This window comes from Perognathus longimembris, chromosome 3 (genome assembly GCF_023159225.1).
Source record: "Perognathus longimembris pacificus isolate PPM17 chromosome 3, ASM2315922v1, whole genome shotgun sequence".
Classification (NCBI taxonomy): Eukaryota; Metazoa; Chordata; class Mammalia; order Rodentia; family Heteromyidae; genus Perognathus; species Perognathus longimembris.
In genome coordinates, this window is record NC_063163.1 from 80,935,837 (window position 1) to 80,951,939 (window position 16,103).

A 16,103-nucleotide genomic window follows, 5' to 3' on the forward strand; every position below is an offset into this window, starting at 1 on the left:
CCTCAGCACCACATATACAGAAAAAGCCAGAAGTGGCGCTGTGGCTCAAGTGGCAGAGTGCTAGCCTTGAGCAAAAAGAAGTCAAGGACAGTGCTCAAGCCTGGAGTCCAAGCCCCAGGACTAGCAAAAAAAAAAAAAAAAAAAAAAGCCCTCTGACAAAATATTAAACATGCAAGGCACTGGTGGTTCATGCCTATAATCCTAGCTATTCAGAAGGCTGAGAGGTCTGGGGAATCACAGCTCAAGGCCAGCCAGGACAGTCAAGTCCCTAAGATTCTTACCTCCCATTAATCACCAGAAAAAAAAAGTGGAGCTGTGGCTCAAAGTAGCAGAGTGCTAGCCTTGAGTGAAAGAGCTCAGAGACAGCGCTCAGACAGAGTTCTAGCCCCATGACTGACCCTTCTACACACACATAAAATTAAATGTAAAGCACAATACTGCTCCCAAATCACCCTAGAAACCCATCTTAGCTCATTCAACAGAGAGACCATGTATTAGCCAAGAGAAGAGAAACTGGGGCCAGCTTCGCCCCACCCCTTGTACACCAGCAATTTGAGGGGCCCAACCAGGAGACAAGACAGGGTAGACATATTGTGAAAATCATTTATTATTGTCTTTTGTGACAAAATAACATTTTATACAAATAAAGTCACCTAGCTTACTTTGAACACAAAGACAACATAAACTGGAATGTGAATCCTGGGAAGGTGGAAGATCAGGTCATTGATGTTTCTTATATTTACGAAAAATAGATTTACAGGGAAACACAGACTTTCACAACCTCAATGACCTCACATGATCCATTGTAAAACAAGGGTGGATCGACCTGCACCAGATGGCCCAGGCTAGGGAATTTGTGTAACAGGCCCCACACCAGGTGCACTGGCACCCCCGCCATAGGAACGCTTGGTCAAAGACCCAACCTCACTGTGCAGGGACAATGGCCACCATAAGAAAGTGACTTTATGGAGGAAGAAAGTGGAGCCCACTGAGATGACGGGACAAACTCAGGCAGGTCTCATCCAGCTTACACATTACACAGTGTTCTTAGATCCAGTCCAGAAGAAGGCTCCAGTCTACGGCCAGCCCAGGCCATCTGCAGGTCAGACCAGAGGCAATGGAAATCAGATGTCCAAGCCCAAGGAATCTTAGGAAGCGCATTCCCTGAAGAACACTTTTTCGAACAGCTCTAAGCTAACACAGGACAACTGACTTCAGCTCCAAACTCCCTGTAGTCATTATTTCCTATGTTTACAGGTTAAAACACAGAATGAAACCAGGATCATCTTTGGAGAAGCTGGAAGGGCAGTGGAGCCCAAAGGCTACACAGGAAAGGAGAAGACCTCTCCAGATTTCAAGGCAAAGGGGCTGGGGAGGTGGGCCTGCGGCTGCTGGGACATGCTTCCTCCAGAAGCACATCTCTGACACTCGGCAGCCAGTGTGTGTTTTCCCTCCCATCATGCGACCCATACGGTAACTGCTATAATAGTTACCCTGACAACATGGCCTCTTGATTTAACTTCTGATTGGTTCAGTTACTTTCAGAGAAAGTATCACTTAATTTAGGCACAAAAGCCTGAATTTCAAACTCATCCCAGCCAACACCCAGTGGTAAAAATGCTTCTCAAGATTTCCCAAGCAGCTAGACACAGGACACTGGAACCCAGACAAAGAACTCTGGGCCTTGGCAGCAGAGGATAGCAAATTCCCATGCTGCTAGGCATGGTTGCCTTGAAATGGTCTCAGTGAAGATGAAAGCACGCTCATAGGAAGGAACACAGCACCACTCACACCCGGGTGCTGACCTCCTCCATCCTGCAAGGGCTCTTCCTAACAAGTCAACACTGTGGGTAGACAGCCCACTCATGAACACCGGCCTTGGGGCAGCTTCAAGATACACTCTACTCAACAGAGCTCTAGGCAGCTCCAGAAAGCACATTCTAGGTAGTAGTTTATATCAGATTGTGGAAACTCCGAACTGAGCATCTGGCAAAAAGAGGAGAGCGCACAAAGGGAAAACACAAATCCCATTAGAGGAGCCACAAGGAAGAAGCAGGTGAGGAGCCCAAACTGATGTCTGTCTGCAGGTGAGGAGGAATGGGGGCCCTGCAGCCTTGCTCAGCAGCAGATGAACAGAGCCATACATAAGGCACCTGGGTTAGAGCTGACTCCAGTTCTGAATTTCACCAGACTGCTGATAAGGCGCCATGGGATGCTTGTTTCTTCTCTGCCTCAGTGGGTAAAGCTGCCAGCATGTGGCAGCTCTGATTCTCTGGACAGACACAGAGCACTAAGCCCTATAAGAATGCAGAAGGGCTTTAGGACAAACTATCAGCCTAGTCTCCCTGGTCCCACATGACCTCCCCCCAAGTACACCAGGGCACAGCCGCTAGTGACATGCCTCACTGTGACCAACCTCAGATCTGCTCCCTACCTGCCGACACTTTTTAGTCAGGACCTTGGTCACATGGGGGGGCGGGGAGGAGCAGGTCATGACATCTGGGCTCAGCACCTAAAGCTATCCACATGGATAACCTAGGGAGTGGAGAGGAGAATCCATCCAGTACGGATCTGAAGACACATGCGATCTGAGAACACATCACTCTGACAGGCTACTGCAGCCTCTCCAAAATACCTCAAACAACTGCCCACAACGTGAAGGATCAGAATGTTACTTAGATCTGACTTGCCAGATGGTTCTAGAAACTACTTCATTTTGAAAGGCAAATCGCCATACAAAGCCAGTGCTCCAGACTCTGCTCTGTACCAAATATTACATCCCTTTACAACAGATGGTTTGCAACTGTATTTCAACCAATGTGATCCAGATTAACCCAAGAAGGCAATTAATACTATTATAAATTCGAAATACACAACACAGGTGCTGAGACCACCACTGACATCAAAACTCCCCCTAAGCAGCCTGGAAACATAAAAAAAATCCACAATAGAAGAGGCCTGCTCTGGTCTCAGGAGATAGTAGGTTCCATGATCAAAACTGACACATTCTACTACTCCGGGGGATGTTCTAAAATCAAGCCCTGAGAAGCAGAGCAGAGCAAGCTCGTTATGTCCTCTGGAATGAGAACAAGAAGGCACTGCCAGGCTAACGCCTCAGCCTGGCTGAGGATCCTGGGGGTCACACAGATAGGCAGCCTCTGCACAAAACAGGCCTGTCACTTTGGCAGCATCTCCTCTCCCTGGCACCTCAGCTCTTGCACCACCTTCTCTCCAGCTGCTTTCAAGTTTCTCCCAGTTGGTCTAAGACTATATGCAGGCTGAGGGCAGGCCACAATGGTGCCAATGCCGGAAGCAAGTGGAGAAGTACACAGAAGAGGGGCCAGCCAGAGCCTTCTCAGGCAGCCATGTCTGGAGACAGCTTGTCAGGATAACCAGCAGACAACTAGAACTACATGGAAACACAACTTTTCTCTTCTTACCCGGGTTCCAGGGGCCTTATCCTAATCCTTCACTATAATACCTCTGTGATCTAAGGAGTTTGGGGAAAAGAGAAGAGAAATCCTGGGGAATAAACAGTGCTGCTTGGCACTTTCTTGGAGCACAGAAAACTGCCACGCTGGCTATAGCTTCCTGAACCAGACTCCAATGGGTACTGACAAACAGTAGCTGCAATTCCCTTCTTGTGCTAGGACCACACGGCCACAGTAAAGTGCGACCCTTGTCTACTCCCTCAGCAGTTACTGGCCTCCATTATAGGCATAATCAGCCTTGTTGTGCATAATCAGCTTGTTGTCAACAAAGTAGAAGCTGTCAGAACGGGTCTCATAAGGATTTTCAATCATCAGGCGAACTGCAAGTCAAGGGGGAAAAAATAAAAAGCAAGTTAAGTGTGTGTTCCAGCTAGGTAGGAAAAACAATATTCCTCCAAATTTCACCAAGTCACTTCTAGAAATTGTGACTATGCTCTGCCAGAGTAACGAGGTCAGAACAAAGGGAACCAGTCCTCAAGACCCAAGGAGAGCAAACAAACCCATATACTGAACATGGCTTCCATCTCCCCTGCTTCAATGATCACATCCTATGGACGCCATCATCTCCTCGGTCATTCTTCCAGTGGGAAATGAACTTACCCCTTTGCCATTACAGAGTGCACTACTAGTAACTCAAGCGCTGGCTTCCAATATGCTTCCCACCTCTAAACTTTCTATGCAAACCCAAAGCTGTCCCTCATTGTGCCCACTTCCCAGGGGGACCCTTGAAAGCCAAGGGGATCCTACACATCAAAGTGCAGGGGAAGGCAAGAAGCTCTGGGTGCTCAGGTGCGAGACAGCTACCAGAGGGCTGGCTGCCTTGGGATCTAATTTTAAGTGTTCTGTTTGTCCCTATCTCCTGCACTGGACTTCAGTAAAAGAACTGGCACTTACTATTTGACCAGTTAGCTGCTCATATCATCTTGATTTTCCTCAAGAAAATAGTCTTGGTTCACCACTGATCTTCAAAAGATGCTGCTTTTAAGTTCTTTCAAGCCCTCTTGGCCAAAGCTACTTGGTTTACATTCAGATTATTAACCTCCAAACTCTTTTAACTTATTTAGCTCCATGAGCAAAAGTTTTCTTCTTCTTTTCTTTTTTTGCCAGTACTGGGGCTTGAACTCAGGGCCTGGGCACTGTGCATGAGCTTTTCTTTTGCTCAAGGCTGGCACCCCACTTGAGCCACAATGTCATTTGTGGCTTTCTCTGTGGTACTGAGGAATCAAACCCAGGGCTTCATTTATGCTAGGCAAGCCACATTCCCAGCCCCCCAAATTTTTCTTACAAGTATCTACACAGTCCAGGCCAAAAGGAAGGAGAGGCTTAAGCTGGAAGCAAATGCTATTATAAAAACCATCCCACACCTAGAAGTGCATACTTCACTTGGTAATAGTATTGTCACACTGGTTTTTGGAGCATGCCATCTTTAAGGACTTGTGATTCAGAGAAAACTGCCCAGTAGATGTGGACCCACAAACAATGGGGCTGTTCAGATCCGCATCGATGTTGTAAAGCAGTCTTCACAGATTACCAGCAAAGGATGCTACAGAGCTAGCTACACTGAAGTCCCAGGATCTGATAACGCCGCTCTTTCTCTCTGGCTCAGTCTACACCTTCCCTTGCCTTAACTGCACAGCAGTCTCTTCCCTCTGGAGCTCCTAGTTCTGTCTGCATAAACCGTGTGACTCTTTCTAAGCCTATGTTTCCACCATCTCCCTCCTGCTCCCAAACCTGCAAAAGTCCCTTAGTTAATGCTTCATCCACTCTAATGGTTTATCTCACCAACCATGTCCAGCAATGGATGAGACTCAGTCTACAGGCCTTCAACTCTATTTAGTCTAAAGTCTTTCATCTGATTCTAGGGAAAAAGTGAAGGCCAATGACCAGGCTACAGAAGAAGACCTAACAGTGGAGAGGAGGGGTATTTATTTGACTGAGTCCTAGGGATGATCCCAGGCCTTCAAGATCTCTCAGGCACTCCCTTTCCTTCGCTGTCTCTGGAAAGGAGCTGTAGGAAAGGAAAAGCCTTTCCTGAGGTCAGAAAACTGGAGACACAGCACATCACCAATGCCCTCTTTAAAGCCAGTCACTTACGAGATAGGTTTTGAGGTTTGTTCCTTCCAGCCTCAGAAACTAGAATGTATAAGTTAGGGGATACTTACTGACATCCTCAGACAGCTGGGGAAATTCATAGATATGTTCACAAGTGTTCCTACTGCTGGGGATACAGAAACCGAAGTCAAAGTCAAAGTTTTTCAGCAAGCGTTCCCGGAAATAGTGCCGCTCAATCATCCGGAAATTTGACACAGGTTTGTCTCCCACTGTGAACTCCACCCTGCAAAATAAATCTCTGTGAGCTTGATTCTGCCTCCTTCCTCCTCTACGGCCAACCCCAAACCCAGGGTAGCACATTCTTCCCTGTGACCAAGCACAATTTTCTCCTCAGGAAATAAAGGTACTCACGTGGCGCCAACTGTCCGAAGGCGGAGAAATGCTGGTGTGAACTGATAGCGGACGAAACGTCCTGCACTGATATCCACCTCTGCACCCTCCTCCTCGTCCTCCTCCTGGTCTGAAGGAGTAACAGAACCTTGAGCATACCATCTGGGCACCACCAGTCCACAAAGCATGACGAGAACACAGGCCTTCTTTACTGTGCACTTGCATTATGCCAAGATATATGCCAATGCTTCAGAGATTCCTCCTGCTGGCCCAGTTCACAGATGAGGAAACTCAACTTCAGAGAGGTTAAGTAACATGCCCTATATCCCCAAATAGTAAATGAAGGAGAGAATTGAGTGTGGGGCCATCTGACTGGAAGCTTGCTATTAAGCATAAGCTACCATTGTATGCCACTGCATATCATTAGGGGCTTGGGAGTAGCCTACAGAAGCCTGAAACACAGCTGGGTAGCAGGCCTCTGACATGGTCTATATCCTACAGACCAGGTCTGCTGTTGATGATGTTGAAGTGCTATCCACTAACTAAAACTTCCTTCAAATAGCATACACAGGACTGGGAATGTAGTTTAGTGGTAGAATGCTCGCCTACCATGCATGAAGCTCTTGGTTCAATTCCTTAGTATCACATAAACAGAAAAAAATCCAGAAATGGCACTGTGGCCCAAGTGGTAGAGTGCTAGCCCTGAGCAAAAGAAGCTCAGGGACAGTACTAGGACCCTGAGTTCAAGCCCCAGGGCTAGAGGGGGAAAAAAAAAGTACACACATTTCTGACAGGCAGCAAACAACTAGAAATAATTTTGTAACTTCAACTGAAGATGTTGGTGGACAAGCCTTGAGGCTGTGCTTGTTCAGACTGATGACTACTCCAAGCTCTTCCATGCCTAGCCTTCTGACCACCTACGAAAGCATGAAACAAATGTGCAATAAACCAACATGCAGATCCACAAGGCTTATGCTGGGCTCTGGTCTAGTTGATTGTTGAAACTCAGAAGGTGAAAGATGTGGAAAATAAATTGGACAACAGTGGTCATGAAAATAGTAGTGTCAGGCTGGAGATATGGCCTAGTGGCAAGAGTGCTTGCCTCCTATACATGAGGCCCTGGGTTCAATTCCCCAGCACCACATATACAGAAAACGGCCAGAAGCGGCGCTGTGGCTCAAGTGGCAGAGTGCTAGCCTTGTGCAAAAAGAAGCCAGGGACAGTGCTCAGGCCCTGAGTCCAAGCCCCAGGACTGGCAAAAAAAAAAAAAAAAAAAAGAAAATAGTAGTGTCTTTGGTGTACAGGATGGGCATTTCTGCAGGATGGAGCTGAATGTGTGCTTTTAGCATCCAACATCCCTGCCTGTGACACCCCAGACTGACAGAAGTTCATACTTAGAGGCTGAGAGCCTTGGCTTCACCAATGTGATTTAAATCCACTAGATCAAGTGTTTCAAGAAGGCAGTAATTCTGTGTCACAATATGAGTGAATCAAGATCCTTAACTGTGATGACTAGGGAGGCTAAACACCCAGAAATTTTATAGTATCTGTAGCTGACTTGAGATGACAGAGTTTTGTACTGCAATGTTTAATCCAAATCCAAACATCTCTAGCAGACTTGGGAGCGTTGAATTGCCCTAAGTACTGGAACGTGTACCTTGGAATTGAGACCACCAAAAACCCAGGAAGCATGGGCTGGGGATATAGCCTAGTGGCAAGAGTGCCTGCCTTGTATACACGAGGCCCTAGGTTCGATTCCCCAGCACCACATATACAGAAAACGGCCAGAAGCGGCGCTGTGGCTCAAGTGGCAGAGTGCTAGCCTTGAGCGGGAAGAAGCCAGGGACAGTGCTCAGGCCCTGAGTCCAAGGCCCAGGACTGGCCAAAAAAAAAAAAAAAAACCCAGGAAGCTAACCGTCCTAATATAAGATAAGTACACAAGCCAGGAATTGGTGGCTCACCCTTGTAATCCTAGCTACTCAGGAGACTAAGATCTGAAGATCAAGGTTCAAAGTCAGCCTGGACAGCAAAGTCTGTGGGACTCTTATCTCCCAATTAACTACCAAGAACCAAAAGTAGAGCCATGGCTCAAATGGTAGAGCACTGGCCTTGAGCATAAAAGCTCAGGGACAGTGCCCAGGCCGAGTTCAAGCCCCATGACCAACAGGAAAAAAAAAAAAAAAAGATAACTATCCTCAAATTTAAGCTTTTAGGTACCTTGGTTGGTACTAAACATGTAAGCATAAATACAGGGTAGGGGTTGGTCCAGGGTGTAGCCTTGGGCTTTGGAATTGATCTAAGCTGAGACATGCTCAGGAAAGTTTTTATTTTGCCCTTCTTCAGTCCTGGGGACTGAACCTATGGCTTCACTCAAGTGGGGTATTCTACCACTGAACCACTTATCCCCAGTTCAGGAAAGTTGTTCTCTAGCATATTAATGCCTACATTACCAAATACGCAGGCTGAATAGAAATCAAATGAGAAAAACTTTACAAAAAAAAAAAATCTTACAATTACAGAAGAACATGGTTGATATGGAGAACTGTGCTGATAGTCTAGTAACTAACTCCAGAGGGCGCTAAATCTCCAGTAATGTGGCGTGGTCTGACCTGAAATGAATTACACCAGAAATGAACTGCATCACCAACACAGGAAGTGGCTACTCAAGGATAACTTAAAGAACCTCAAGTAGATGAGTTCATGGTTCTGTTCTTCCAGAAAATGTTGGAGATTAAATCCAAAGTAGAGTTTTCAAGGGCACGGTACAAGTATAGGATATGGAAGTAGAAGGGATGGTGGCCGAGTATGGCTGGTGCTATGTCTGACGATATGGGTGGAAGAAGCAGCTCTGAACCAGCTGGGAAACAGGCCAAGGAAACAGATATGGAAGATGCGACCTTCAAACAGAAACAAGAGCAGCAGAGGAAATCCAGGGAGCTAAAAGGCACGACTGTAGAAGAGGCCTCTGTTCACAAATGATAGGAAAAAAACAGTCTGGCAAGCCACACAGGTGGCTCACACCTGTAATCCTAGCTGAGATATGAGGACTGAAGTTTGAAGCTAGCCTGGGTAGTTAAGTCCATGAGACTCTTATCTCTAATTAACTACCCAAACAGCCATAATGGAACAGTGGTTCAAGTGGTAGAGCACTAGCTTCTGCACAAGTGCTCAAAGACAGCACCTAGGCCCTGACTTCAAGCCCCAGGAATGGCACACACATAAAAAAGTCTGACATATTCCTAGTGCCTAGGAAGATAGTGATCTTTGATTCTTGCCCTATTTAAACATTCCCTGCTTTGACTACCAAAAGCTAGGAGAAAAATGTCGGAAATCCTTAAAAAAAAGGGGGGGGGGATGGGGAGCTGGCTTAGTGGTAGAGTGCTTGCTTAGCATGCATGAAGCACTCACTGGGTTCAATTCCTTAGTACCACTTAAACACAACAAGCCAGAAGTGGCACAGTGGCTCAAGTGGTAGAGTGCTAACCTTGAGCAAAAGAAGCTCAGGGACAGTGCCCAGGTTGGGAGTTCAGTCCCCAGGACTGGCAAAAAAAAAAAAAAAAAGAAAAAGTTGCTCATAATCTTAGCTACTCAGGAGACTGAGACCTGAGGATCACTGTTCAAAGCCAGCCCAGGTAGGAAAGTCAGTGAGACTCTTACCTCCAATTAACCACTAAAAAGCTGGAAGTGGAGCTGTGGCTCAAGTGTCTGAGTAACAGCCTTGAGCAAAAAAGCTCATTGAGAATGCAAGTGCCTGAGTTGAAGCCCCACCGCCAGCACACAAAACAATCCAAGCCAAACATGGCAGGATACACTTGTACTCTGTGTTCAGGAGGCTGAGGCAGGAGCAGGAGCTTAAGGCCAATGTGGATTATATAGTAAGACTTTGTCTAAAAAAATAAATAAAATTTTGTGTGCACATGCACATGCGCGCACATGCACCCACACCCACACACCCCACGTATCTCCAAACCAGGACTTATGGGAAAACCAAGGTACTGTTGAGAGATGAGTAAGATGGATGAAAAGGCTCACCATTCCCTTCCAGAGGACTTAATAAATGTTCCTCACTATAACTTAATTTCAAGGATTCCTTTCCTGAGTGGAGGCAATATGATACAATGAAACAGTATAGCATCTTAGGAAAAGTATCACTTGGAAATTGTGGATCTCAGCTTTTCGGTAAAATGGAAATAATGGGGGAGGGGGGAGAAGAATGAGGGAGGGGGTAACAAGTATGACAAGAAATGTACTCACTACCTTACATATGTAACTGTGACCCCCTCTGTATATCACCTTGACAATAAAATTAAATTTATGAAATGGAGATAACTCCTCAGTGGCTTGAGGATTACACAGGTGATATGCAAGGAAGATGCACAGTGACCAGCATAGAGTAGGCACTTCACAAACATCAGCCTCTGGACAAACTAGCTCACCTGGCAAGTCATAGTGGTCATGGTCGTAGTCATAGGACTAGGGCACAGTGAAATCCAGGAAAGGGGATGCAATGGCAAAAAAATACTTGACTTTTCAATATTTTACTCACACTGCCAAGTGAGCCTTTGACACTGAAACTTACCTGAAATACAAGGTTTGGCAATCTCAAAAAGCACTGTCCCTGTCTCCAAATCTCGAATCTTGAAGCGAGTAAAATCAATACTGTAGACATTGTCTTCGGGTTTACATAAATAATCTAAAAATGAGACAGAAAATTGTTAATGTCTCAAAATTATCACTGGTTTAACTCTCAAGTGATTTGCTTTTTTCTGGTGCCAGTCCTGGGGCTTGAGCTCAGGACCTGGGCACTGTCCCTAAGCTTTCTTGCTCAAGTCTAGTGCTCTACTTCCAGCTTTTTTGATGTTTTTAAGTTTAGAGTCTCATGGACTTTTCTTCCCAGATTGGCTTTGAACCACGGTCCTGAGATCTCAGCCTCCAGAGTAGCTAGGATTATAGGTGTGAGCCACCAGCACCTGGCTAATTCTCAAGTTTTGAAAGAAACTTGGGTTTTTTTCTTGCCATCCTTGGGGTTGAACTCAGGGCCTAGGCACTGTCCCTGAGCTTTTGCTCAAGGCTAGCACTCTACCACTTGAGCCACCGTGCCACTTCTGGCTTGTTCTGTTTAAGTGGTACTAAGGAATCGAACCCAGGGCTTCATGCATGACAGACAAGCTCTCTACCACTAAGCTGTTCCCAGCCCAAAACTTGGGTATTTTTCCTGTGCAAGTAATTTCAGACTTCCCCACCAAATGTTACAGGCAAAAACTATAAGGACATTATAGAAGATCTAAGGGGAAAAAAAAGACTGTTTAGATGACAGATTCACAGAAAACTTTCAGAAAAAGGGGATGTCTTGGAAAACACAACTTTGTCATTATCAGTGTGGATATAGCAGACTTTTTTTTTTTTAATTCTGAGAAACCCATTTTAAAACAAATATACTACCCAAGCACTGGTGGCCCATGTCTGTAATCTGGGCTACTCAGGAGGCTAAGATCTGAGGATTGAGGTTCAAAGCCAGCACAGGCAGGAAGGTCCGTGAAATTTATCTCCAATTAACCACCAGAAAATTGGAAGTTGAGCTGTGGCTCAAAGTGGCAGAGTGCTAGCCTTGAGCAAAAAGCTTAGGTATTCTGCTGGGAATGTTGCCTAGCATGCATGAAGCCCTGGATCCAATTCCCCAGCACCACATAAACAGGAAAAGCCACAAGTGGCACTGTGGCTCAAGTGGTAGAGTGCTAGCCTTGAGCAAAAAGAAGGAAGGGACAGTGCTCAGGCCCTGAGTCTAAGGCCCAGGACTGGCAAAAAAAAAAAAAGAAAAGCATAGAGGCCCTGAGCCCCAGAGACTGACAAGCACATGCACACACACACATACACTGATCTAACAGGCAATATAATGCTTGTTTGCTGACAATGTGAAAAAACAGATAAGTGACGTTTTCTGTATTAATAATTAAGGCTTTGTGGCCACATGATCTGTCACACTAGCCAACTTTCACTATCACCCAAAGCCTGCATGGACAGATGACCAAATGAGTGGGACTGTAGCCAATAAAGTAACTATGGACACTGGATTATGTATTTTATACAATAAGCACCTGTCAAGATTTGCAAATTTATTTCCAACCACTTAAAAGTGTGAAAACATTCTTAGTTTGTAAACTACATAAAATGACACACTGAGTCTTACATGCAGGCAACAAAGTCAAAGGAGAGCCTAGGACAACCTGAGGAACAACTATAGGAAACTTCATTGCTTTCTACAAAGACAGCATCCTTTTGACTTTTAGGTTGTTTGCCTGTGTTAACGGTTTCAGGTTTTACAAGCTGTGTCTAGTAAAATGGCAAGCTTGAAAGCTCCTGATTATTCTGTAACTGCAAAACAGGCTGCCACTGGCTCTGCAACTGTGGAGGGTACTCAATAACTTGCAGAACAAAATAGGTAGCATGTGAAGAAGACTAACAAAATCCAGACACGGCCACACGGCCACTGTCTGGCCTGGGGCTTTGAGGTAATGGCACCACTCCCAAGCTCCTAAATGATACCGGAAGAACCTCTAATAATGGGTCAGGCATTAGAAGGATTTAATTCACACCTCAGGAGCAAGGAGAACAAGTATAAGGTTAGAGGTCAAGTGCTGGCCATTCTTTGCTTTCAAAGCCTAAAAGAAGCCCAAGTGCCCATGGCTCACATCTGTAATCTTAGCTACTCAGGAGGCTGAGATCTGAGGATTATAGTTCAAAGCAAGCATGGGCAGGAAAGTCCAGGAGACTCTTGTTCTCCAATTAACCACCAAAAAGCCAGAAATGAAGCTGGGGGTCAAGTGGCAGAGTGCTAGCCTTGAGCAAAAAAGCTCAAGGACACTGTCCAGGCACTGAGTTCAAGCATCAGGCCTAGAAAAAAACAAAAACAAAAACCTAGAAGTGAAAGTGTGGCTCAAGTGGTAAAGTGCTAGCCTTGAGCAAAAAAGACACACACAAGCATGAATGAAAAACGGAAGCTGCAGAAGCTGCTTTTGACTGAAACAGATGTATTTCAATGAAACTGAAGACTAAAGATGAGAAGGGCTAGGGGCTGGGGATATGGCCTAGAGACAAGAGTGCCTGCCTCATATACATGAGGCCCTGGGTTCGATTCCCCAGCACCACATATACAGAAAACGGCCAGAAGTGGCGCTGTGGCTCAAGTGACAGAGGGCTAGCCTTGAGCAAAAAGAAGCCAGGGACAGTGCTCAGGCCCTGAGTCCAAGCCCCAGGACTGGCCAAAAAAAAAAAAAAAAAAAAAAAGATGAGAAGGGCTGTCTTAACCTAAAACAGTGATCAGTGATGGAAAATAAGGTTATTAATACATCCCAAACAAATTAAGACTGTTTTAGAAGCTGGAGATTCCCTTTGGCACAGGCTAAACCAAGACCCACATTCCCCAAACTCCAGCCACCTGACATACACCTGAGCAGCCCTGAGCTGAGTAAAGCGATTCAGCAGACACCCTCGCATCCTTCACGCAGCGTTAGAAGTCTACAGGGTAGGAGGGGTTGGCAGGACAAGCCAAGACTAAGCAGGTGACTGCAAACTCCTGGGGGAAAACAGCAAGAGAATGGGTGTCAAATCAGGGCTTGGCTTGGAGGGGGGCAGAAAGAGTCAACAGGGAATGGACAACAGATTTCTTCCAACCCTTCCTTCTAGGAAGTAAGAGTTAGAACTCTTGCCTTTTATGCAATAATTTACATTTCTGAGACCCTGAGATAGTTCTTAATTCACTAGGAAAGAATGTCACGAGCCGAATTCACATGTTCTGTGCGGTTTTTTACATACACTGAAACTTTTCCCAGAATTTTCTTCTAGTATGGCAGTTTTTAAATTGGTTCCCAGTGGCCCAGCCAAGTGTTTCAGGACGAGCCCACCTAGCACACAAAGGAGCAAAGCCGGGGTCCCAAAGGCGGAAGGGGCCTGGGCGGGCGGGGACAGGACGGAGCGAAGGGAAAGGCGGAGACCACAGGTAGGGGCCCTGGCATGGCCGCGGAAGCAGTGCAGCAGCAGCGGGGGGCCGGGCTGGGCGGGAACTGCCGATGGCTGGGGTGGGCCGGAAGAGGGGAGGCGGGGAGGCGGGCTGGAGGAGGGGGGTCCTGGCTCGGGGGGGGGGGGGGGTCCTGGCTGGGGCGGGCCAGGAGGGCGATCCCGGTTGGGGGGCATGGCTGGCGGGAAGGCCCTGGCCCCCGCGGAGGCCGGGCGGCGGGCCCGGGGTCCCGGGCCGCGCAGAGGAAGGCGCGGCCGCCTGGCACTCACTCTCGGTGACCCGGCCGAGGCGCAGAACGTGCTCGGGCCGGATGGCGTCCAGCGCCAGCAGCTCCTGCTCCGTGACCGCGGGCCCGCTGCCGTCGTCGGCCGCGTGGTGGGGCGCCGGCCGTCGCGCCTTAAGCCGGTTCAGGACGCCGCCGCCCGTCTTCTTCTTATCCTCCTTGCCAGCCACCAGCCCCCCGGCCCCGGCCGCCGATCCTGCGGTCGCAGTCTTCGGGTTCGACCCGTTCATCGCTCCGCCGCCAAGATGGCCGCCGCCTCCGCAGCGCCGTAACTATGGAGAGCGGGGGCGGGGCCTGTCGCCGGGGCGGGGCCTGTCGCCAGGGGCGGGGCTTGCAGGGAGCCGTGCGCAGGCCGTCCCGCCCACCGGTGGCCAGGTGTGGGCGTGGGCAGAGGGTGGAGGTGTGGGCCTAAAATTCTTCCCGCCTCCTCTACTAAAGGCATTTAAACTGCGGTGCAGGCATTTGGAGAAAACGTTCATTAATATCTTTGGTGTAGAACGAGAGTTAAAACTTTACTATGCAGAGGCAGCTTCAAGGTAAGCTTTGCAATGACATGGCCACCTGAAAGGCCAGGCCTTGGCCTAGACATTGGCATGAACTATAGAAAATAGAAGGCTGGAGTAGGAATTAGGTAGGCTTTATTTACTTCTGCATTCCTGGCAATATAGTAAATACTCGAAATAGGGTAAGTGCCCCAAAATAACTGACTAAAAGCCTGAAGTGTGTGTGTGTGTGTGTGTGTGTTCATACCCTGCGTGGAGAAGCTCCTACTTTGTCAGTCAAGATTTCGAGGTTCACCATTCACAATGTGACCATTTCACTTGACCAATAAGGAAAGTAGAAACTAAAAGGCAAACAGCTGAGTGCTGTTCAGAGATGCAGCTAAGGCAGCAAAGTACATTCAGACTGACCAGGCAGTGGTGTTCACGGAGAGGTACTGCAGAACTGACAGCTGCACTGGGCCCTGGAAGTTAGGCATGATTTCACCAAAGGAAGGATTGGTAGTGGTAGGGAAAGTCTGCCATCTACACCAGGTTGGCTCCTCCCCTTGAGACTCTGGACCTACTTTCCTGTGTGCAAGGCCTGGGCCTGCCTAATATGAAGTGTCTGAAGTCATCTCTCAACCAGAGTAAAATTCCAGCCCTCGGCTGATAGCTTTAAGATTAGTTTTTCCCAGACTCTCATCTGATACAAGGAGCATAGGGAGGGGCTGCCAGAGCTCACTTTACTTCTGGACAAAGTTCAAATCTAACCCCTCCTCGGTCACCTACATGGAGAGAAATATATGCCACCAGATTCCTAGCTTCCAGAAGTTAGGATCCAGTGGTACAGACCATTCCAGGATTTTTATTTTATTTTTTGCCAGTCCTGGGGCTTGAACACTGAGCACTGTCCCTGATTTCTTTTTGCTCAGTCTACCTCTTGAGCCACAGTGCCACTTACAGCTTTTTCTGTGGATGTGGTGCATTGAACCCAGGGCTTCATGCATGCCAAGCAAGCACTCTTCCGCTAAGCCACATTCCCAGCCCATTCCAGGATATTTTAACAAATGTATAAAAGAAAGTCCTGGAGTGAGGGAAGAAGAAAAAGAATGAAGTCTTTCCTTTGCAGACAATAATGTCAAAATTACTATGGAGAAATATGTTTCCTGCCATTTCAACAATGACTTTTAAACCACTCAACAGTGAGTGGTTACTAAAACATTTCTGGAACTTTTAATATGCTATTTGATTGAGATTTCTGAAAGGGTGGCTTAGCATGAAATCACTTCTACAAATTCCCGCACTGAACCTTTACTCTTGAGCACAGGGGCAGCAATTGCTTGGATCCTGGCTTTTTTCCTCCTAGATCATGGCAAATGCATTCACTCCTG

At 47.1% G+C, this 16,103-nt stretch overlaps 1 protein-coding gene across 1 annotated transcript; it reads right to left on the minus strand.

Moving 5' to 3' along the window:
* Nucleotides 1-589: 589 nt before the first annotated feature.
* On the minus strand, nucleotides 590-14,492 carry Unc119b (unc-119 lipid binding chaperone B). Its single transcript, XM_048342829.1, has 5 exons — nucleotides 14,217-14,492; nucleotides 10,513-10,626; nucleotides 5,955-6,063; nucleotides 5,654-5,826; nucleotides 590-3,811 (listed from the first exon to the last, which is right to left on the minus strand). Exons 1-5 carry the CDS (start codon nucleotides 14,458-14,460, stop codon nucleotides 3,699-3,701), a joined length of 753 nt encoding a protein of 250 aa, XP_048198786.1. The 5' UTR covers nucleotides 14,461-14,492; the 3' UTR covers nucleotides 590-3,698.
* Between the last annotated feature and the right edge of the window lie 1,611 nt (nucleotides 14,493-16,103).

Coding starts and splice junctions, on each gene's coding strand:
- Unc119b (XM_048342829.1), bottom strand. CDS start 14,460: ATGAACGGGTCGAACCCGAAGACTGCGACCGCAGGATCGGCGGCCGGG. Junction 10,627..14,216: donor CCTCGGCCGGGTCACCGAGA/GTGAGTGCCAGG, acceptor TCTCATTTTTAG/ATTATTTATGTAAACCCGAA. Junction 6,064..10,512: donor TGCCAAACCTTGTATTTCAG/GTAAGTTTCAGT, acceptor TTACTCCTTCAG/ACCAGGAGGAGGACGAGGAG.